Source organism: Pristis pectinata, chromosome 19, assembly GCF_009764475.1.
Source record: "Pristis pectinata isolate sPriPec2 chromosome 19, sPriPec2.1.pri, whole genome shotgun sequence".
In the NCBI taxonomy this organism is placed as follows: domain Eukaryota; kingdom Metazoa; phylum Chordata; class Chondrichthyes; order Rhinopristiformes; family Pristidae; genus Pristis; species Pristis pectinata.
Window position 1 is genome coordinate 38,772,064 of NC_067423.1, and position 22,757 is coordinate 38,794,820.

The 22,757-nt window shown below is 43.4% G+C and overlaps 1 protein-coding gene across 10 annotated transcripts in view; it reads right to left on the bottom strand.

Moving 5' to 3' along the window:
• sox5 (SRY-box transcription factor 5) overlaps positions 1-22,757 on the bottom strand; it is a 353,819-nt gene that overhangs the window by 13,820 nt on the left and 317,242 nt on the right. For all 10 annotated transcript variants that reach the window (XM_052033500.1, XM_052033492.1, XM_052033495.1 and 7 more), the window contains 2 exons: positions 19,031-19,145; positions 12,327-12,500 (listed from right to left, as the gene is read on the bottom strand). In XM_052033500.1, coding sequence (XP_051889460.1) covers positions 12,327-12,500; positions 19,031-19,145 — 289 coding nt within the window. The remainder of the gene's footprint in view (positions 1-12,326; positions 12,501-19,030; positions 19,146-22,757) is intronic.

Sequence of the window (22,757 nt, forward strand, 5' to 3'; positions counted from 1 at the left end):
AATTGAGATGAGGAGGAATTTCTTCAGCCAGAGGGTGGTGAATCTGTGGAATTTAAGGCAGAGATTGATAGGTTCTTGATTGGTAAGGGGTTTAAGGGTTACGGGGAGAAGGTGGGAGAATGGGATTGAGAAAAAAAAATCAGCCATGATTGAATGGCGGAACAGATTTGATGGGCTGGAAGGCTTAATTCTGCTCCTGTCTTATGGACGAGTTTGACTGAAGGGCCCATTTCTGTGCTGTATTACTCTTTGACTCTAAACTGCCCTTGGTCTCCCACTGCAAGGAGCTGATGTTGCCACGTGGCACACTCCAAGGAACAGGAATGCATGCCGAGGGACACACTGAGGCTGAGTGCAGCAGTGGCAAAGGCACATCAGGAAAAGGCCACAGATCAGTACCCTCTGGCCTCAACACACTGAGGGGCGAAACTCCTGGAGAAACCCCATGCACACATCACTCATGGAATGCACAGGAAACAAAAAACTGATCTCATGCTGATATTAAATGGAATGATATTTCTTGTACTATGAATGGTGACATATTTATGCACTATATTATGTGTTTACAGCTTTTATGAATAATGTATAACTTTGGAAAAACAAGTCACTCTCCAGCCTCACTGAACTCCTCCAATAGGCCCTGACCTGGGCCAGACTCTTTCAGAAAAGTCCACAGCCTTGCACCCAGCTCATTTGGGGGATAATGGGTGTTGTGGGACTGGGAATAGGGGTTCTTGTTTCCAGTGTTTGGCCTCACCCATTTCTGTAGCTACCAAGCAACACACTAAAGCACCACTGCATTCAACTCATCCTAGATCCTCCAGCTCTCTGCCGCAACGTGGACCCTCCCCAGAAGGCTGCCGGCTTCTAACTGTGGATAAGTGATAAGACCCCAGCCAAAGTCCCCTCACTCTGGGCTGCAGCAGAGTAAAGGACCCCTGCAGTGCAGTGATTCCAATGGGAAGTTTAATATGTGTCTAAGAGCCCACGCTCACTAGGAGCCAGAGTGGAACCCCTGAGCAGCTGTTGAAAAGGCTCACAAAACTTCCCTCCATGATTCCATGCTTGATTCAAGCTCACCGTGACCCCACAACACAGATCAGTACAAGATGGCCGGTGACCTTTCATCTGTTGCTACCTCATCAGTAGAGTAGTTCAAGCATTTTGTTTCAGATTTTCAGCATCTGCAGTTTTTTTGCTTTTGGAGTACAATATGGTCCTTGGACTAACACACTCCCTCTCTGTATTATGTTATAATTACAAAGCTGCAACTATCACCTGTGGTACACATCCTTTATTTGAGTCATTGCAAACTTCTCCCTAGTGATGTAAAGGCTTGCTCAGGCATTAACTATTTATGATGTAAATAAGTCTCTCACTCTGGCACGCTTGCTAATCAAAGGTAGTGGTACTTTATATACTAACAGTGAAGTCATACCACTTCATTAGTATCCTTATAAAGCAGTCAAACACACACACATACACGTGCAATCACCCTGCACACACATACACAGACCTACATACATATGCAGACCCATGCACACACATGTACATCCACTCACGCTTTCACACACCCAAACACATATATCTATACTCACACCTATCCACATACCCACACCCTCACAGACCCACACCCACACACAGGGAAACCCACATCTGTCTACACCCATGACCTCCCACACACACTTTCCACTAATAGAGAAGCAGCATAAAGCCAGTTATTTTTAATTGTTACTGTGGTTGAACATCCTAAAACATCTTTATACTTGTTCCGTGGCCAGATAATAATGAATCATTCTATAAATCATCACCCTTCTATATGCATAATAATATTTAGGGCAAGTTTGAGTTTACACCTCTCTCTGATGAGGGAAAGTATTGAACCCTATTTTGGGAGCGGCTTTAACATCTGCTGTTGGTACTTATAAAGTTGCAGATTGGTTGATTTTAGTAATTGCTTTAATTGGCAGGGATTATCCAATAATACTTCCATTAATTATCTTGGTTAATGCGTGTTTCAATACTCACACCAAAAGTAGGTTTACTGCCAGATAAGCAGATTACAACAAAAGCATCTGGATTCATAAGGTGCTCCTAGTCAGTAAACTGTCGACAACATTGCCTCAGGAGTATTGTCAGAAATCAGAATGGTGCTGAACCAGACTGGAAGATACCAGACTGGGTCACCTAAAGCTTGATCAGAGAGGGAGGTTTTAATGGATGGTTTAAAGGAAGAGAGAGAGACAGACAGAAAAACAGAGGGAATTCAAGAGGTTAGGGCACATGAAGACAGGGTGTGTGAGAGACACAAGAGATTACAGATGACGGAATGTGGAACAACATGCAAGATTCTGGAGGAACTCAGCGGGTCAGGCAGCATCTGTGGAGGGAAATGGACAGCTGATGTTTCGGTTCAAGACCCTTCATCTGGACTGAAAGACAGAGGGGAGATGGGCAGTATAAAAGTGTGGCGGGGAGGGGTTGGAACAAGAACTGGCAGGTGTGTAGTGTGAAAGGTCATGGCTGTCATGTGACAGTGACAACACTGATCCCTCTGGCTGGATGACAGCATTGTTCATCGGGTCGGAAGTGACACCACTGTCAATCAAGGTTTGGCTCCACCCCACCCACCAAGTGCACACCTGAACTACTGGCCCATTTAAGCACCTTTGTCCTTGCTGGCACTGAGCCATTGGACCCTTTGAATTACCTGGGCTGGACTACCCCCAGCCCTCCAGCACTAGAAAGAGTGCAGCATGTGCCTGGTTCTCTCTCTCTCTTTCTCCAAGGGATGTGGGAGGTAAGCTGTGCACTACTTAAGGATTAGTCAAGGATTCCTGGGACCAAAGAGCTGATGCTTGTCCAGATTCAGAGGGTTCAGGCACCGTATTGCGTTTTCCCTGATTGTTTGTAACTAGTTCACTGTGTATGTGTGTGCGCGCACACTTCACCCCCGTTGCGACTACCCTCACGTTCCGTGATCACCTGTGTGTGAGTGTGCATCCGTTCTTGTTCATTCTGTTCCCACGTTTGTCTTTGTGAATAAATCCTTTTCCAAGATCCAAAGACTGTGTCTGGAGTCCTCTGCCTTTGAGACCCGAAAGAACCTTTTCTCACAACAAGGTGATAGGTGGATCCAGGCGAGGAGGGGTGAGAGGCAGATGGAGGAGGGGAGAGCGGGAATGATGTCAGAAGCTGGGAGGTGATAGGTGGAAGTGACAACGGGCTGAAGATGACGGAATCTGATAGGAGAGGAAGGTGGAGCACGGAATCAAGGGGGGGAGGTGACAATAGTAGGGGAGGGGATACAGTGGGAGGAGGGTGTGGGTGATAGGCAAATGGTGTAGATGAAGGAGGTGAGGATAGGTGGATCAGGAGGAGAGAGAAAAGGGACAGAGGGGGAGCAGTTTACCAGAAGTTGTAGAATTCAGTGTTTACGCTGTCAGGTTGTAGACCACCCAGGCGGAATAATGAGGTGCCGTTCCTCTGGGGTGTTTGGGAGGACGGAATTGGGGGAATGCAGGGAAGTAGATACACCAACTATAAGGCAGCTTCGTTGCCAGAGGCAGGGCATATCGTCAGCTTGGAGGGTGGGAGGACTGAGTCATCTGGTTATTTGGACAGTCATTCAGCTCCGAAACACTGTCACCTCAGGAGCTCTGCAAACCTTTCCCCAGAACTCACCAATTTCGCAAATGCTATAAACAAAGCATGGACAGAAGGAATAAAGAAAGGATGCTGGTAAAAAAAAAATTCACTGGTAATCCTTAATAATAAATCGTTTTTGGGCAATCAATGATTAAACTCAGCTTGGGAAAAGGTTGGAGTGATTGTGTCACACTGCCTTGACACAAAAGACATCAGATGCACACTGTCAATGTCCAACACAACCAGGAGAATGACAGGAAGACGGCACAAAATTATTCCTCGTCCACCCGTGATATTAATCTTGAGACATCATGAGCAGCAGCCAGTGTTCCCCTTTCAGACTTCAGAGGATGCCTGCAAGCAGCACGCCAGGGCCTCAATGAGATCACTGCCTCCGAAGTTCTTGTTTGATGAGGCCCAGCCCTTGTAAGCACACAGCTGCCCTCGTCCCACCATCCAAACTGCCAGAGTTACAACAGTCAGCCTTTTGTTTCACCCTGCTCGCTTCCTATTACATGCCCACAAAATAAAGGAGGAAAGAACAAATGAATCCACACTGATTTTTGTTTTCCAAAAGAAAAGTCTTCAATCTAAAATATAAGCATTGATACTGACGGTGTTAAATTCAAAAGAATTAAATAAACTTGGCCTTTGAGTTATTTTTTGGAATAGCTCCTTCAGGTTTTCTGCATGGTGGTTTTATGAACTATCGGTGAATAATGATACAGTCAGCTTTCATCAAGTTGTATTTGAACTTGAGAGGTGAAAATCAGTCAGTATAGGCTGACATGACACACTGGTAAGAAAATGGTGGACACAGTCCGTATAAATGGGTTAAATTGGGCAACTTTAGTGATGTGACTGTACCAATAAGAAGCAAGTTTCTTTCACCCCTATTTGAGCTGATACTGTGTCTTGTTATTGCTTACTCAAATCTTGTTTTTGCGGTCACAGTTCTCCTCTCATTTAGGGATATAACATCATATAGTTCTGTATTAGGGAGTTACAGAGTCATACAGCACGGAAACAAGTCACTCGGTTCACTGGGTCCACACTGACCATCAAGCACCTACTTACAGGAATCCTGCACTCATCCCTATTTTAATCTCCCCGCATTCTCGTCAACACCCCGCCCCCAAATTCTACCATCACATTCACACACTAGGGGCAATTTACTGCAGCCATTAACCTACCTGTCACATCTTCAGGATGTGAGAGGAATCTGGAGCACCCGGGGGGAAACCCATGCGGTCACAGGGAAAACGTGCAAACTCCACACAGGCAGCACCAGAGGTCAGGATTGAACCTGGATCACTGGAGCTGTGAGGCAGCAGCTCTGCCAGCTGCATCACCGAGCTGCCCCAAAAACTAGAACTTCTGTTTATAAGAAGACCTGTAATATAGCAAAATGCCCTTGGCAGCAGCCAAATCGACTCCAAACCACATAGGGAGACATCACGAAAGCTGACTTGAAACTTGGCCAAAGAGATATTTCTTAATAAGCATCTGAACAGAGGAGAAAGGGATTTAGAAAAGGAATTCCAGAGCTGAGCGCGAAAGCATGGCTCCTGATGTTGGGAAAATGAATAGTCCAGAGATAGAAGAACAGTGATTCCAGGGTTGTAGACCTCAAGGAGATACAAGGGTTAAAGGCACGTTTCTCATTTCTGACCCTAATAGCCATTTTATAGGCTTACATCAATTCTCAAAGCACTGTCAATCCACATAGAAATATTATCAATCCAGTATCGAATTTTAACTCTAGCGCAGTGCCTTAAAGATCTGTAATCTTTGCTTGCTGAAAGAAGTTGTGAAACATCAAATGTATTTGTCTGGCCAAGAAGCATCCCAGAGTAATGTGTGAAGCTGAGATTTTGTTTGTGTACTAAGAAATCCTTAGAAGCTTTCTAAAATGTCAGCTGAAACCTCGAGAGTCCAGTGAAATGTCAGCCTGTGTTTTCCACAATAAGCCAGTTTGCCTCTCATTGTTCTTTTGGAGACTTGGGTTGCAGTTTGTTGTGCTCTTATGTTACCTCTGGAAAGTGCTCAGTTGCCTCCTTGGGTCCATGCCGCTATTCCGAAAAAGGAATTACTGCATCTTGACGTAGCACTTCCTTCACACAAAACATGGAAACAATACCAAGTCGTCCAGATCAAAGCAATGTTGATCAGCAGCACCTATTTTCTACGTGAGGAAATTGCCCTCAAAATAGCAATTGCACCCCATTCCCTGGTGCTTGCCCAAGGGTCTTCACTATGTGTGGTCGGTCAAATTGAGCACAGACGCCTGTCTTCGCTACAAAGAACTCAAGGCAGTGGCGTGTGAAGAACTTGTGGAAAAGTTTCCTGGACCATCCTGGGGTCCAATTGTGCATTTAAGATAAGATATCTTTATTAGTCACGCGTACATTGAAACACGCAGTGAAATACATCTTTTGCGTAGAGTGTTCTGGGGGCAGCCCCCAAGTGCCGCCACGTTTCCGGCGCCAACAAAGCATGCTCACAACTTCCTAACCCGTACGTCTTTGGAAGGTGGGAGGAAACCGGAGCACCCGGAGGAAACCCACGCAGACATGGGGAGAACGTACGAACACCTTACAGACAGCGACCAGAATTGAACCCGTGTCGCTGGCACTGTAACACTACCGCTACACTACCGTGCCAGCCATAGTCCCTGTGTTTCAGTGTTGGGAGCTCACCACGGCACCAGAGCAGCAGAAGCATTAGCCCCATTGTTCATTGTACCCTGCTGGATTCAGGAGTCAGTTGTGGTGCTCCAGCTTGTTTGGACCAGCTGCATAATTACAGTGGGGTGGGGGGGGGGGGGTTGGTGGTTCAGAGGCTGGATATCCTGCAGTGAGTGATTCACTCTCCCACTCCCCAAAGCACAAGGAGTGTGATAGGGTAACCTCCCCTTGCCTGAATGATTGAGGCAAGAACATGGCGAGTTTAATACCATCAAATTGGCTCAATAAGGACTCCATCTGCCACCCTGAACATTCACTCTCTCCAATGTCAGTACACCATGACTGCAGGATTTACCATCTACAAGGTGCACTGTAAGAGCTTCAGAGGGACTTCATTGACAGCTTCCAGGCCCACAACCCAACCATCTAAAAGAACAAGTATACAAACATATACCACTATCTTGCAAGACAAGCACAATAGTGATGACGATAGTGATGTTCAACCCTTTGTCCCTTCCACCTATCACCTCCGGGCTTCTGACATCATTCCCACTCTCCACCCCCCCCCCCATCTGCTTATCATGCCCCCCTTCACCTGGATCCACCTATCACCTGCCAGCTCTTGCTCCACCCCTTCTCTCCACCTCTTTATACCGGCTATCTCCCATCTCTCTTTCAGTCCAGATGAAGGGTCTCAACCCGAAACATCGACTGTCCATTTCCATCCATAGATGCCGACTGACCTGCTGAGTTCCTCCAGCGCTTTGTGTGTTGCTCCAGATTCCAGCATCAGCAGTCTCTTGTGTCACCATAGTGACGGCACCATCAGAGTAACTTCACCACTTCAATTGAAGACATTCAAGAAGGCAGTGCATCAGCATCACCTCAAGGGTTATTACGGATGGGCAATAAATGCTAGTCCCGCAAGCAACATGCTATGCCTTAATGAAGAAGTAGCCCAAAGTCTCAGGACTTAGTGAACTCAACCTCTGTGAGCAGCACTTCCCATTGGGAGAGAGGAACAAGTGAGGGGAATGCTGATAGCCAATCCTGGAGTGATCTAGGAGAACCTTCCACCTATCTTCTCAGGTAAAGACGAGCTTGTAGCCCAGAAAAATCCTCGGTCAAAAACTAGCAAACCTTGGCTCTGGAACCACATGTGAGTAGTGAGCCCTGGCAGCCCAGTCTTCAAAGCCTAGGCCATTAGTCCTCCTTATACCTGTCTTCCTTAGTTACCGTTGCCATAATTTGATGACATAAATGAGTGCAACTCCTGAAACAGAACACAAAGGGCTGAGCACGCTGGCTGTGAGTGGTTCCATTCTGTGAAATGAAGTGCTAGTACTCAGCCACACAAACGGAAGGAAATCCCACACCTAGGCTCATGTATACACCAGGACTTACAGATAAATAGAGTCATAGAGTCATACAGCACAGAAACAGGCCCAACTGGTCCATGCCAAACAAGATTCCCATCTAAGGTAGTCCCATTGCCCACATTTGGCCCACATCCCTCTAAACCTTTCCTATCCAAGTGTCTTTTAAATGTCATTATTGTACCTGCCTCAACCACTTCCTCTGATAGCTCATTCCATATACGGACCACCCATTGCATGAAGAAGTTACCCCTCAGGTCCCTTTAAAATCTTTCCTCTCTCACCTTAAACCTATGCCCTCTAGTTTTTGTCCCTTTCCTTGGGAAAAAGACCGTGTGCATCGACCTTATCTATGTCTCTCATGATTTAACGCACCTCTACATGGTCACCCCTCAGCCTCTTACGCTCCAAGGCATAAAGTCTTCGCCTGCCCAACCTCTCTCTATAACTCAGGCCCTCGAGCCCTGGCAACACTCTCATAAATCTTTTCTGCATTCTTTCCAGTTTAATGACGTTTTTCCTATAACAGGGTAACCGAAACTGTAACAATACTCCAGATGCGGCCTCAACAACATCCTGTACAACTGCAACATAACGTCCCAACTACAATACTGACTGATGAATGACAGCATACCAAATGTCTTCTTCACCACCCTGTCTACCTGTGATGCCACTTTCAGTAAAATGTGTGCTTGTATTCCCCGGTCCCTCTGTTCTATAACATTCCCCAAGATCCTAACAATCACCAGGGTGCTGAATCTGTCAGTTTGTGCAGCTGCTAATTTTGCCATGAACAGTCTTGATGGGATTCCCTAGTGTTACAATGGGAACACTCCATTTGAATGCTACACCAGTCAGACTTAGTGCAGGATAGCGTAATGTTTGTTTAATAATTTTTAACTTTAGTTTATTTTCATGCTATAACTTATTGCTGATTGTTTTGTGTGTTTAAAGAGGTCAACTGCAAGGGAAGAGGGAGGTGCATGTATGGGAGGTGCAATTTTGGACTTTAAGCTCATGGGTGGCAGAAGTGCCCTTTCTGCACCAAATTGAGCCCTCCCACTCTCTTCCTGACACCTGCCCCAGCTGGTGCCCCAGATACCCTTTCTAATCTGTGCCTTACAGATCACCTGATCTGTACCCGACAGCCCCCTTCCGATCTTTGCCCAACAAGCTCCCTGATCTGCATCGCACAGACGTTGCCAAATCTGTGCCCAACAGACCCCCTCCCAATCTGTGCCCAACAGACCCCCTCCCAATCTGCGCCCAACAAACACCCTCCCAATCTGTGCCCAACAGACCCCCTCCCAATCTGCCTCCAATAGAGCCCTCCAAATCAGTGCAATGGTTGGCTTGATCTAGCTTGCTGGCTTAAGGCTGGGTAATACTGGGATACTTGCACTACTAATGAGGAAGGTGCGTGGAGAACTGGAGGATAGTGATCCCAGTGCTGTAGGGCTAGTTGTTGAGGGGACCTGTTCCAGACCCCCACAAATGAACATCAAGCCTCCCTTCCACGGACAGTCACTGATGGAATGTCTTGGTGCAGGCTCTGACCATTTTCAGACAAAAGTAACAATGGGTTGGTGGGGCTTGTCAAATGTCCTACCAACCCATTGTCTTTCTGGTACCCAATGGTATGAAGCCTCTTCCTCATTCTGACTACTAGCTCTCCCAACATCATTGTGGAAGTTTGTTGATGTTGATGACGGAGACTCTTTCTGTACGTGATGTGGTTCAAGTTGGAACCCATGACTTTGGATGCCATGGGTTAGACTTGTTCCAAGAAACTGCTTGGAAAAATTTGCAGGAAGCACGATAATAATGCAAAGCATTATTTCTGATCAACTGCACAGGTGTTGAATGAAAGAATTCTTGTCTTTCACACCACATTAAATCTGAGCCTAAATTTTTCTCTGAATATGAGAAACCTGTCTCCATGAGATCAAACAATACTTGCAAGTAATAATGCATCACTGGAAGACTCCACTACACTATTCAGTAATAATGCGTCACTGGAAGATTCAGAGTTGGTTACGCAGTAATACATTCCTTTCTTTCCCTCAATTTTCCCTGTCTTGCTTACTTTTAACTGGGCATTGATGTAAGAAGAAGCATTTCCATGATCATTTTTTTTGTTCCAGACAATGACAAAAGCTTCCTGCCAAAGATAACAGACTCATCCACAGTCTATCACCAAATATCCATTAGGGAGCTGGTCCAATGCCATGTGACCATTAGGCTGCAGTGGGTTTCCAGCTCAATAGTAAATAAATCTCCTTGTCCAAAACAGGCATATTTAAAAACTAGACAACAAACTGGAACGAGTCGGTATTTGCCTCATTCCTTCATCGTTTCAGGATCTGAATTCTAGAACTCCCTTCCTAATGACACTCTGGGGGTACTTTGCCAGAAGGACTGTGGTGATTCAAGAAGGGAGCTCATCACCACCTTCTTGAGGGCTGTTGGGGATGGGCAATGAATGCCGACCCTGCCAGCAATGCCTGCAGCTTGAAAAATGAATGAGTAAAAATAAATTAGGTATCTACAACGTTCAGCATAGATAAGAAGGCGATGTTCGATAAGTAACTGAGGGAGAAGTGTGTAGGAAGAGATGAAAAGGAAGGTGGCATCATGGTCGGCCCAGACAGTGTGGGCTGAAGAGCCTGTTCCTGTGTTGTACTCTTTCGTGTTCTATAACGTTGGGAGGCACAATGACACAGCTAGTGGAGTAGGGTTTGTGCAGGATTAGGGTTAACGGATGCTTTGATGGGCCAAAGGATGTGTTTCCATGTTTATCTCTCTATGACTGCACACTCTGATGCTTCATTAATCATTCATACACCTTCACCACAGATGATGCTGCTGACGTCCCCAGCTGACATTTGCATACCCAGGTGATACCCCTTATCCCTCCAGTGAGGTTCTAAAACAAAATAACACAGGAACAGGACCAGGCTGTTCAGCCCTTGGAGCCTGCTCCGCCATCCAATACAATTTCTCTATCTCAATACCATATCCTTTCTCTCTCTCCAAACCTTTGGTGCTTTTTGGTCTGGAAATGTTTTTTCTTCTCCAATATTCAGTAACTTAGCCTCCACTGCCTTCTGTGGTAGAGAATCCCACAGGTTCACCACCCACTGGTGAAGACGCTTCCTTTCCACCTCAGTCCTAAATCTCTCGCCCTGGGTCCTGACACTGTGACCCCTCACTTTAGACCCACACCACCCAGCCAGGGGAAACATCCAGTGTGTCAAGTCCTGTCAGGAACTGTAGACAGGTTCCGTCTCCTTCCCTAAGATGAGCCAACGCAGTCCTCAAATGGAAATAGAACCTGGAACCCTCAATGCAAAGTTGCATTGAGGAAACTTCTGAATACACTTGTAATAATGCAGCAATTTACGCACAGTAATGGCTGAGGAGAGCCATTGGAATTCGGAAAAACTGGGCAGCAGAGAGACAGACAGACAGACAGACACAGAAAAGAGAAATGGAATTGGTTTATCATTGTCACTTGTACTGAGGTACAGTGAAAAACTTGTCTTGTGAACCATTCATACAGATCAATTCACTACAGAAAAAGGGACAGAGAGAGAGAGAGAGAGAGAGAGAGAGATGGAGAGAGATAGATAGAGAGAGAGATTTGAGATCAGTCTGAGCTCATAAGCTGCCATATGCCATATTCTAGTCTCAGCTGTCCTGACTTGCTGGGTTCAGGCCAATCACTTTCCACACAGCGAGGGTGGCAAAACCAGAAGGGAGAGTCAACCAGACATCCTTCCTCGTAACTGCATAAAAATGGCAATGGCACAAGCTTGAGACTGGTTCAGCTGCCCAGGCCCTTTGCACATCGAGCATGCTGCCCAAGAACGCAGGCAGGCAGTTAAGGCACCTCATGATGAGAGAGTGCAGCGCTCAAAGTTCTGCCAGTTATGGAAATCCATTGTAGTCTTCAGATTTCGAGCTGCTGTACATTTGTAACTGCGTACAAAAATAAGCACTAGAGCCCTCACTATTCAAACTAACTCCCCTCCCCTCACCACTAACTACCCTCCCTCTCTTTACCTACATAACAATGAGCCAAAAATTCCAAATTGAAACACCCCTTTGAAATACTAAGGGAAATAATTAAAATGAACATTACCTACTGCTCTGTGGCTGTGGGCAAGTTTTCACTATTTTGACATTAAAGAGACTATTTCTTACTGAAAAATTGTAATTCAATTTGGCAAAGTCAAAGAATAAGTAGCTCACAAAAAGAATTACATGGTTGTTATCTGTCAGGCTGTCAGGAAGAATTACACGGATATTATCATCTTAACGATTCAGACTGCCTTTTGTCTTCTGAAGAATGTTGTTTCTCCCCTCACTTATTAATTAATCACATCTGCACATTGCTTCCATTCTCCCACCTGACAACTAAACTTCAGGCTCAGTGTTGTTAAGCACTGTATTTAATTACAAACTATTAAGCATAAATGGTCATGATCTTTGGGATGTTACTGTTGTCCTAGTTTGATCAAATGTTGGCAAGGATATAAATAATTTTGCTTTCTATTAAGAGGAATAATAAGATAATCACCCAAGATGGCAGCTATTAAAGGTCAGACCTTACCTAGGATTTTACTGATGTTGGAGTTATGCATATCGGGAAAAGCCTGAAGGATCTTCCGCCTCTCATCCTTGGCCCAGACCATGAAGGCGTTCATCGGCCGCTTTATGTGGGGCTCGTTACTGCTCCGGCCTCGAGCTTCCCGATAAATCCTGGGCTCTGACACCCCTGCATTTCCTGCCAGTAGCAACGGAACAAGGAATGGTTAACGGATGATATTGGAATGGCTACGAGACCTAGTGAGGCCGCTCGGCCCCTTGAGCAGAACAATCCCATCAATTCCATTTTCCCTGCTCTGTTCTACAGTTTGGCAGATTATTCCCTCTCCCCACCCCTTCTATGATTTCACCACACCTACAAGGTTTTTAAGATTAAGGTTAAGATATCTTTATTCGTCACATGTACATCGAAACACACAGTGAAATGCATCTTTTGCATAGAGTGTTCTGGGCGCAGCCCTCAAATGTCGCTACGCTTCCGGCACCAACATAGCATGCCCACAATTTGCTAACCCGTACGTCTTTAGAATGTGGGAGGAAACCGGAGCACCCGGAGGAAACCCATGCAGACATGGGAAGAACGGACAAACTCCTTACAGACAGCGGCCAGAATTGAACCCGGGTCGCTGGTGCTGTAATAGCATTACGCTAACCACTACACTACCGTGCCTACCGGGTTTCCCACAATGTAATCATACTCTGCATAAAAATATTTTGTTCTCATATCCCTCCTTGCTTTCTTCACGCCCAGAATTTTAAATTTGTACCCCTAATCCTTGAACCATCTGCTATTAACTCAGTCTAAATCGGTCATGGCCTTGCCCTCGTCTACCAAACCTCCTCTCAATCTTCTTTGCTCCAAGAAGAACAACCCTAGCTTCTCCAGTCTAAACTTACAGGTATAACCCTCCATCCTTGCACCAGCTGTCCATTTTTCTCATTGCTGTTCTCACTGGGTGTAACTTGGTTGCTACATTTGCAACAACAACCATAATAACTCAAGTATACAGCACTTTTAACATTGGAAAAATGTTCTAGGCATTTTGCAGGAGTGTTGTCAGAAACAATTTGGCGTAGAAGGAGCTATCAGGAAGTGAAGGGAATAGATTTTAAAGAGCAAAAGGGGGGAGGGGTGGTGGATCGACAGGAGTGGGGAGGTTTAGGGAGAGGAAATACTGAGCTTGGGACCCAGCCCAGCTGAAGGCAGGTTACCAACAATAGAGTGAGGAAATCCAACACAACAGCAACAATTAAACTTCAAAGGCTGATTTCATTGGCTGTGAAGCACTTTGAGATATTCTGAGAATGTGCATGGTATGAAATAGAGTAAGTATGTCCTTAAATGAAACTGTCAACTGGCCTTCAGTTGAATAATTCCATCCCAATTTATATATCCAATCTGCCAATGTAAATAAGTGTCGAGACTTAAGCCAACATGTTTGGACACAAAAGCACATAAAACTGAGGTATTACTCTTTTCTATATTTCGGGTGTAAAATAGTATCTTTGGGGCTACATAAGGAACATCAGTTATTTCAAGTTCTTTTAGAATGTGAAAAAATGCACACATATCCTCAACAGCACCCACCTTATTTTTACAGTTACGAAAATTCTCAAGTATTAACGTACTTTTTTCATTCAGCATTAATGGATTTAATGTGATTAGATGCTCTGAGGTGTTCTACTGATTTGTAAAGAGAGAAGAATGGAATGCGTAAAAGGGACTGACATTAGGTCACTGAAGAGGCAGGTCTTAAGGGGCATCCAAGAGGTGGGGAGAGGATACAGCAGCTTCAGGCTTGGACGATGAAGTACAGCTGCCAGTGGGAGGGAGGAGCAAGGACATGGAGATTTGAATGTCAGTGTTCATTGCACATATGCACTGACGTCACACAAGCTGGCAACTGATCCCTCTGAAGTTATGATTCATTATAAATAATAGGCAGCCTTGGCTGGGTCAATGTTGTAGATCTTAACACTGCTGTGGGAGCACAAGGATGGCAGTGATTTAAGGAATAGACTTGTAACCACCCAGTGAAGGAAAATAATTTTATCTCTTGCTTGTGTCATCCATGTCTCAAGGAGAAAAAGTAATCCCATCAATGCAGATTCCCACAGAGGCACTGAAACTGTTCTTCCTGGCTCCAGTCCAACTCTTCCTGGCCTGGTAGATTTATGCTATTAAGCTGTTTCACTGCCCGTAGAGCCAGGTAATACAGACGTGCACAAGGTCAGCAACCTGCAGCATCAAAGCCACATATGGCTCTTTAAAGACATATGCATGGTTTCTTACCATGAGCAGCCAAACAGAGATTGATTGCAGGCACGAGACAGTCCCCTATTGCACAGGATTTCCCTTATCAGAAGCCACAGTTCTTTCAAAGGAGCAACCAGTGACAACATTTCCCGGTTTACCCTCATGTCAGGTGGAGCGCTGGGGACTTGGTATAAGAACTCGACCTCCCCTTCTGTCTGCCTGATCCAGAGGCTCCGCCCACTACCAGGTTCAAGGCACCAGGGACCAGCTTGGATTGGATTGTCTCTCGCTGCCACTAACTGCAATTTGGCAAAAAGCCCTTTCAAGAAACTGCCTCAGGCACGGTGGGCTGTTATCTTCGTTGCATTATCATCCCTGCCTCGGCTTCCCTCCCAGTTTCACTCGTGTTAGCAACAGGTACATGCACATGAACTTGAGGGGTTCCCTGATTTAGCTGATGCAATGAAGGGCAGTGGTTTTCGACCGTGGAGAGGAATAAGTCAACAGCTTCCTGACCCTGGTGAGGTGGAAATGAGCTTAAAGTGTGAACAGCCTTGCCAGACATTCTTTGATACAGTTTAAGGTAGTTCACAGGACCCATATGTCAAAAGATAAGCTAGCTCGTTTTTATCAACATATAAACCCTATATGTGACAGATGTAAATCAAATGTGGCTTCTTTGACACATATGTTTTGGTCCTGTCCTCTTTTGGAAAACTATTGGAAAGATATTTTTAACGTTATTTCAAATATATTGAAGATTGACTTACAACCTCATCCTATCACTGCAATTTTTGGTTTACCAAGGACAGAATCTGGCCATTTATCTGCCTCCGCTAACCATATGATTGCCTTTGTTATATTAATGGCGAAATGATCCATTTTGCTTAAATGGAAGGATCCAATACCCCCTACTACTTTTCAATGGTTCTCTCAAACTATATCATGTTTAAACTTGGAAAAAATTAGGAGTGGTACTGTTGATCCTTCACTTAAATTTGAGGAAGTTTGGAGTCCATTTACTCAATATTTTCACATGATATAGATCCCCTTATAATATCCTTTCAATTTAGAGGAACATATTGCTCTGTTTCTATTGAGAAATTTTAGTCCAGTTTTTTTTCTGTTTTTTTAAATTTTTTTTTCTTTAGCTTAGTTTAGTTTGATATATTGTTTATAATCTTTCTTATTGTTCTGTTGTTTTCTCTTTTTTTTATATTTATAATAAATCTTTTTCTTTTATATTATATTCATTCACTAACAGATCGTTGGATCTACAGTTTTTTTTATACTCTATTGTTCTTTATGATTATCCATGTCATGATTGTTCTCCTGATCTCTTTGTATTACATGTATAAGCATTGATATATTAATCTGTATTAATTTGAAAACTAATAAAAAGATTGAAAAAGAAAGATAAAGTGTGAACAGCCATCCTTTTGAGAAAAGCACTTAACTGTTTTGTTTACGAGGGCTAAGGTTTTGCCCTTAGAGTTTAATGGGCAGATTTCAGGAAAGGGTAACTGGAAGGTCCTGTATTGTGTTTCTTTTTGTCTTATTAAACACAATGCTGGCAACCCTACCTCAAAAACACATACACACATACCCACATGACATATACACACATCCGCACAAACTAACCGATGTTTGTGGACAGCTGTAGACATGTGTTGCATTGTAAATCAATACATGATTCTGTCCTGTCATTCAATGATTGAAATTGGGGTAATATGTCATGTTTTGTCCAAATTTGAAAATCTGCTTTTTTGTGTTATTTGTGTTGCTGACCTTGACTCCAAACACTTCAGCTTCCTCCAAAATCTAAACCCAGGTAGAGGACCATCCTGAATTTTGGAGGAAATCCAAGGCCCCATCTGTAAGCACTGGGATGGCCCAACTTGCTCTGATGTTGTTCCTCTCTCTGTTATGTCATCTGACTTTCCTTTTATCAAATACCTATGATTTTCCTATGGTTTCTTCCCTGACTTGACTTGTTCTATTCCCAGTTCCAGTGTTCAGGCAGTTTCCTTCAATCCTGATTCAAGTGACCTGACAAGTGAAGCAATGGTGGTTAATGCATGGCCATCACACTAGCAACATATCTATAACAGGGTCACAAGGCTTTAATAAGGCTGGTGATTGTAATGACTTGTGATAACTCAAGCCTGAGTGTTGGCTAAGTAACATATCCTACTCCTGAAAGTGATGGATTCTTCAACAGCACCTCCTAAACCCATGACCTCTATCTCCAGAAGGACAAGGGCTCGAGGCACATGTGATGACTATACATACACATGTTCCTCCACTAATTCAAACATTGTCCTGAGTTGGAAATGTATCACTGTCCGTTCATTGTCACTAGGTCTGAACACAGGGACTTTTTACCTAACACCAGATGTTTGGCAACAGTAGAAGGAGAGGTTCACCGTCATCTTCTCAAGGACAATTAGGAATAAATGCAGGCTGCCACACCCTGGAGAGCAATAAATGAAGAAGACTGTCTGGTGGATGGCCAGCTGGTAAATTGGTAACTTAGCTTATTATTGTCACATGTACTGAGGTACAGCGAAAAACTTTGTTTTGCATGCCATCCACACAGATCATCTCATCAAATCAGCGCACTGAAGTAGTACAAGGGAAAAGCAATAACAGAATGCAGAATAAAGTGTTACAGTTACAGAGGTGGTGCAGTGCAGGCAGACAATAAGGTGCAAGGCCAAGAGTCAGGTCAAGAGTCCATCTTATTGTACTAGGAGACCGTTCAATAGTCTTATAACAGTGGGATAGAAGCTGTCCTTGAGTCTGGTGGTATGTGTTTTAGGCTTTTGTATCTTCTGCCCGATGGGAGGGGGGAGAAGAGAGAATGTCCAGGGTGGGTGGGTTTGATTAAGTTGGCTGCTTTACCATCTACTGTTGGACCCTTGATGGAGGAAATGCCACCAAGAAGCAAGAGAACCAATGCTTGAATTGGACAATGGCATCAACAAACTGCAAGTGGGAGAACAGCAGGACAACACAAGTCAATGGAAGATGGCAAGCACCACACCAGAGTACATTAGAGGGTATCAGGGACGATCAAAGGAGCCCACGCTAAAGTCAACTCACAATGGTGCTAAAACCACTCTTCCAATATATATAGTCCATATCACTTAAAGATTTCCCATTCTTTCCCAAACCCATGTCATACAATGACATCGAATATACAAGTCTGAAACAGGGCATTCTGCAAACCATTTATACTTCATATCAGCCTTCTCCCATTCTTCCTCACCTCTCGATCAGCATAAACCTCTATTATATCCAGCCCATTTGCTCTTCTGGTTTCTCCTTCAATGTATCTGTGCTATTCGCCTCAATATATCCTGTAAAAGCAAGCTATACATCCTTGCACTCTTCTGATAAAGAATTTTGTCATGTCTCCTATCTGATCCTGGTCGACGCCCTCTACTTTTAACCCATTCTCTGTCAATTCTATGAAGACATTTCACAATCTGACGGCTTCTATTAGGTTACTCCTCAACCTCTCTTTTCAAGAAAAAAGGTGACATGTGCTCTTTATCCTTTCCTGACAGGTAAAGCTTTTTCCTTTATCCACATTCTCACAAACAGTTCCCAAAGGAAGCTCACCTCCAGCTTCAAACCCAGTGCAAATCTGCTGAATCTACTTTAACATCCACTTATAATTGTTGAACTCGTCGATGACATAGTTCATATTCTGTATTTGTTTTCTCCACGTCTAAAGAATAAAAGCAGTTTCTATCTATCACCTGCCAGCTCCTACTCCACCCCTTCCCTCCATATTTCTATACTGGTTGTCTCCCCTCTTTCCTTCCAGTCTAGATGGAGGGACTTGACCCGAAACGTCGACTGTCCATTTCCCTCCATCGATGCCGCCTGACCCGCTGAGTTCCTCCAGCGCTTTTTGTGTTGTTCGATCTCCTATTGCTATCTGTCTTGAGCCATGGAGCCTCTATTCTGGCTATGACCACACTGCTAATTGGTTCCCTGAAATGTCAAAAAGGCCTGGTCAATTATCATTTGCTTTTGATTCAAAAGATAAAGTGTGCTGTATATTTTTTTTCTGTTTCCAGAGCAGTTTCATATATCTACCTAATTGTGGTAGCCTTGTAAAGCAGTACTGAGTCATGAAGCTGTATTGATGGTTGTTATACTGCGTTGGGGTTTAGATCTCATTTCTTCTCATCATTTGCTCTTCTCCCATGGTACTCACATATGCAGATGTATAATGAAGGTTTAGAGCACCAATTTTGTCATTTTGACTAATTGGAGAAACCTCACCTCATCATAAATTACTAAAAAAACAAATTTTCCATTTTGCAGGTCATAATAGAAAGACTGCAGCATAAAATATGCATCTTCCAGGCAAAATTAAAACCAAAGTGGTAAAATCCTCAGTTTGAATAAATGCATATACATAAAAAAGTACTAACCATCTGATTCTCCACCCATGTTAAAATCCACCATTGCATGTCCAAATTTCCCATCTTCAGGTCGTTTCTCAGACAAATGTTGGGCCAAATTTTCCAGTGATGTTTTCTCATGCACCTGTAAATCAAAAGCAACCACTCGTAACCAAAAGACACCTTCTCTGTATCTAAGTGAGATAATTGAGAACCAAAATCCTTCTATTGAGACTGAATTTCCTTCTCCTCTTAGTTTTGCAGTAACTGACATCTTGAAGACTAAAACAGGACAGGTAGTTTAAGAAATGTTTTATTTTTATTTCTGGGACATGAGCGGCCTTTCCAAGAACAGACCCATGCCCCATTGCCCTGACGACTGCGTGGCTTCCTAGGAAATTAAGAGCCAACCATTTGATGAGAGAGAAAATCGACAAGTAGGCCAAAGGAGGTAAGGATGTCGGGTATTAGTTAACCAGCAGCTTGCACTCAATAGAGTCCCAACCCACACATTGTCCTCAATAGAGTCAAACTAAGAACACAGGCTAATGGGAGTAGCTCAGGAAGGCAACTTGATTGGCATGGACAAGTTGGGCCGAATGGCCTGTTTCCATGATATATAACTCAATGCCTCTATAAAAGTACAGTATACAAAAGTTTGAAAATCGTGGCAAACTCTAGTTCTCCCAGTATTCATTTGGTTTTCAATTCTTTTGATGCATTCTCGCAAACAAACCAGTAGAACTCCTTTTAAATTCTTTTCAGTGCCTTATTTCTTAGCAAACCTTATCAATACAAACATCACAGTAAATCCACAGAAATAACAAGCATGTGTTGAATCTCAGTGCTCAAAGAGCTCTTTGATAACATTTAACTTTCACCTTGGTGCATTAAACATTGTGACTTCAAATGATAGTCCAAGATTCTGGGGGGATTTTGGCCAAGACCTCTCTCTCTCAGCACAGTGCTACTAGATGACAGAACTGGGCCTTGATGTTCTAACGTGCTCGCCAAAGTAGGCAAAAGGCAAAGAAGAAATGACACCCAGAAACTCTCTTCACGATGTCAGTAGATCCCTCACAACAAACAACCAGAAATAACAATGCAGTAAAACATTCCAAGTTGCTTAAGAGTAGCTGGCACTGAGCCACGAATATTTGGAATGATGGCTAAGTTTGGAGACATTCAAAGAAAATGAGAGAAACAGAGAGGTGGTGACGTTTAAGGAGCAGTTTTCAGAGATGAACAGTTGAAAGTATGGTTACCTCTAACGGAGAAATGAAAACTCAGGATACACAAGGAGTCAAGCTTCTAACATGCTCGCCATGACACTTCAAACATCCTGTTCACAGGGGGTGCTATTTTTTATCTATCTCACTCAGTGTAAAACTTCTAGTGCTGTGCTTGATTTAGCTCTCCATTGAAGTCAAAGAGGAATAATATAGGTCAGGATATAAATCCAATATTGTGCAGGATTTCATATTATCAAATAAAATCAGAACCTTGATCTTGACCTGAAATGTTAACTGTTTTTCCTTCCACAGATGCTGCCTGACCTGCTGAGTTTTTCCTGCATTTTCTGTTTTTATTTCAGATTTCCAGCATCCGCAACAATTTTGTTTTCATTCCACGCTATCAAGTCAACATTGACCCTGATCCCATGCATAACACCCTGTATGAACTGGGGTGCGAATTTAACAGAGTCTGCTGGTGGGAGTAGGGTTTTGCATAGCATCTTTCATGTGCTCGGTGAGGTACTTCCAAAGTGTGACCACTATGACAGTGATGGAAACATAACAGGCAAGGTTCCACAAATAGCAATGTGATAATGACGGGATCTTGTTTTGCGATATAGCCCAGGACACCTGAGATAGCCTCCCTGTTCTTCAATGAAGTAGCACCATGGAATTATTATACCTCCACCTTACAGAGCAGATGGGGCCTCGGTTTAATGACTCAGCCATAAGAGAGCAGCTTCGAGCACAGCACTCCCTTGGGTCCTGAACTGGAGTACCAGCTTAGGATTTTGTGCTTGTGTTGCTACTTCAACCCACTACTCTCTGAAAGAAAGTCCAACCAACAGAGTCTTAGGTGGCATGGCTAACTAAATTCAAGACAACAAAGCACCACTTTCAATTAAATCCTGCGACACTTAATCACCACTAGATATTTAAAGAAATGATCACCGACACTGGCTATGTGGTTGAAATTCAAATCCTGACAGTGACACTCCTCTAATTATCTGTGATTTCAGTGGACAAAGGGAGATTAACATTAATACCTGAGGAAAGAAAAATCCTGTTGCTGAATTGGAACTTACACATGCTTTCAGATAACATGCTTTTAATGATCCCACCCTGCCAGATGGCAAGCAAATAAATGGAGAGACAAGAGCGATAAAAATAAATGTTTTCTTTTTTAATGGACAGTACAAAATGATCTGTGCATATTGCAAGGGGAAGTGACAAGTGCTGTCAGAACAGGGAAGATGATAAACATTTCATTAATATGCAGTTCATCGTGTTTTATTTATAAAGCCAGGTTATTTAAAAAAAACATAGATCTTTATAAGCATTATGCAGTGATTCTCAGAGTCCTTCCAGCTACTAGTCAAATGGAATTATGTTCTATCTAAAAGAATCTCACCCTTCTTTTACCAACTAGGGCCTGAATGGTAAATTCATTCTGTTGCAAATGATAATTTTTTTTCTAAAATTATTTGCAATAAAAGGGTTAAAAAATTGACAGCAATTTATGAATGCATCAATAATTCAATTGTGTCTTAATAATTTAAAATCACAGATACAGGTTGGCTTAAAATATTTATATGGGCGACACTTCTTTTAAAAAAAAGAAATAAAGAAAATTTAGCCTTAAATTATCAAATGCATTCAGGCTATTAGCATCATATTGATGTATAAATGTCAAGGCAGGCACAGAGGCAGACGGTAACTTAGGGGGAGGGAATAATTCAATATCTGATTTTATGTATGCTGACTGTATGCACAAACAGGGAACAAAAGAGCTTGCAAATTTGTAAAGTATCTTATCACAAACCTCAAGATACTTCAAAGTATTTACTGGCAATTAATTACTTTTAAATGCAAACATGGCAATCAATTTGCTCTTAACAACATCTTACAATTGGCAGTGAGATAGATTATCTGATAACTTATCTTAGTAATGTTGATTGATAAATGTTGGACAGGACACTGGGGAAGATCCCTATTCCTCCCATCTCTTAGAAGGTTAAGGAGGTTCAGCATGTCACCGAACACTTGAACAAACTTCTACAGATGTACTGTTGAAAGCATCCTGACTGGATGCATCATGGTCTGGTACGGCAATTCGAATGCGCAGGAATGTACAAAGCTGTAGAGAGTAGTGGACTCAGCCCAATATATCACAGGCACATCCCTCCCCACCATCGGTAGTATCTACATGAGGCACTGCCTCAAGAAGGCAACATCTATCATCAAAGATCCCCACCATCCGGGCCGTGCCATCTTCTCACAGCAGGAGGTACAGAAGCCTGAAGTCCCACACCACCAGGTTCAGGAACAGTTACTTTCCTTTCACCATTTGGTTATTGAACCAACCTGCACAACCTTAATCACTACCTCAGTATAGCAATACTATGACCACTTTGATCACTTTGCACTAAAATGGACTATTTTTGTTCTAATTGTGTTCTTTGTAGAAATTATGTATAATTTATGTTTATCTTGTGAATGTTGTGTCTCTGATGCTATGTGAT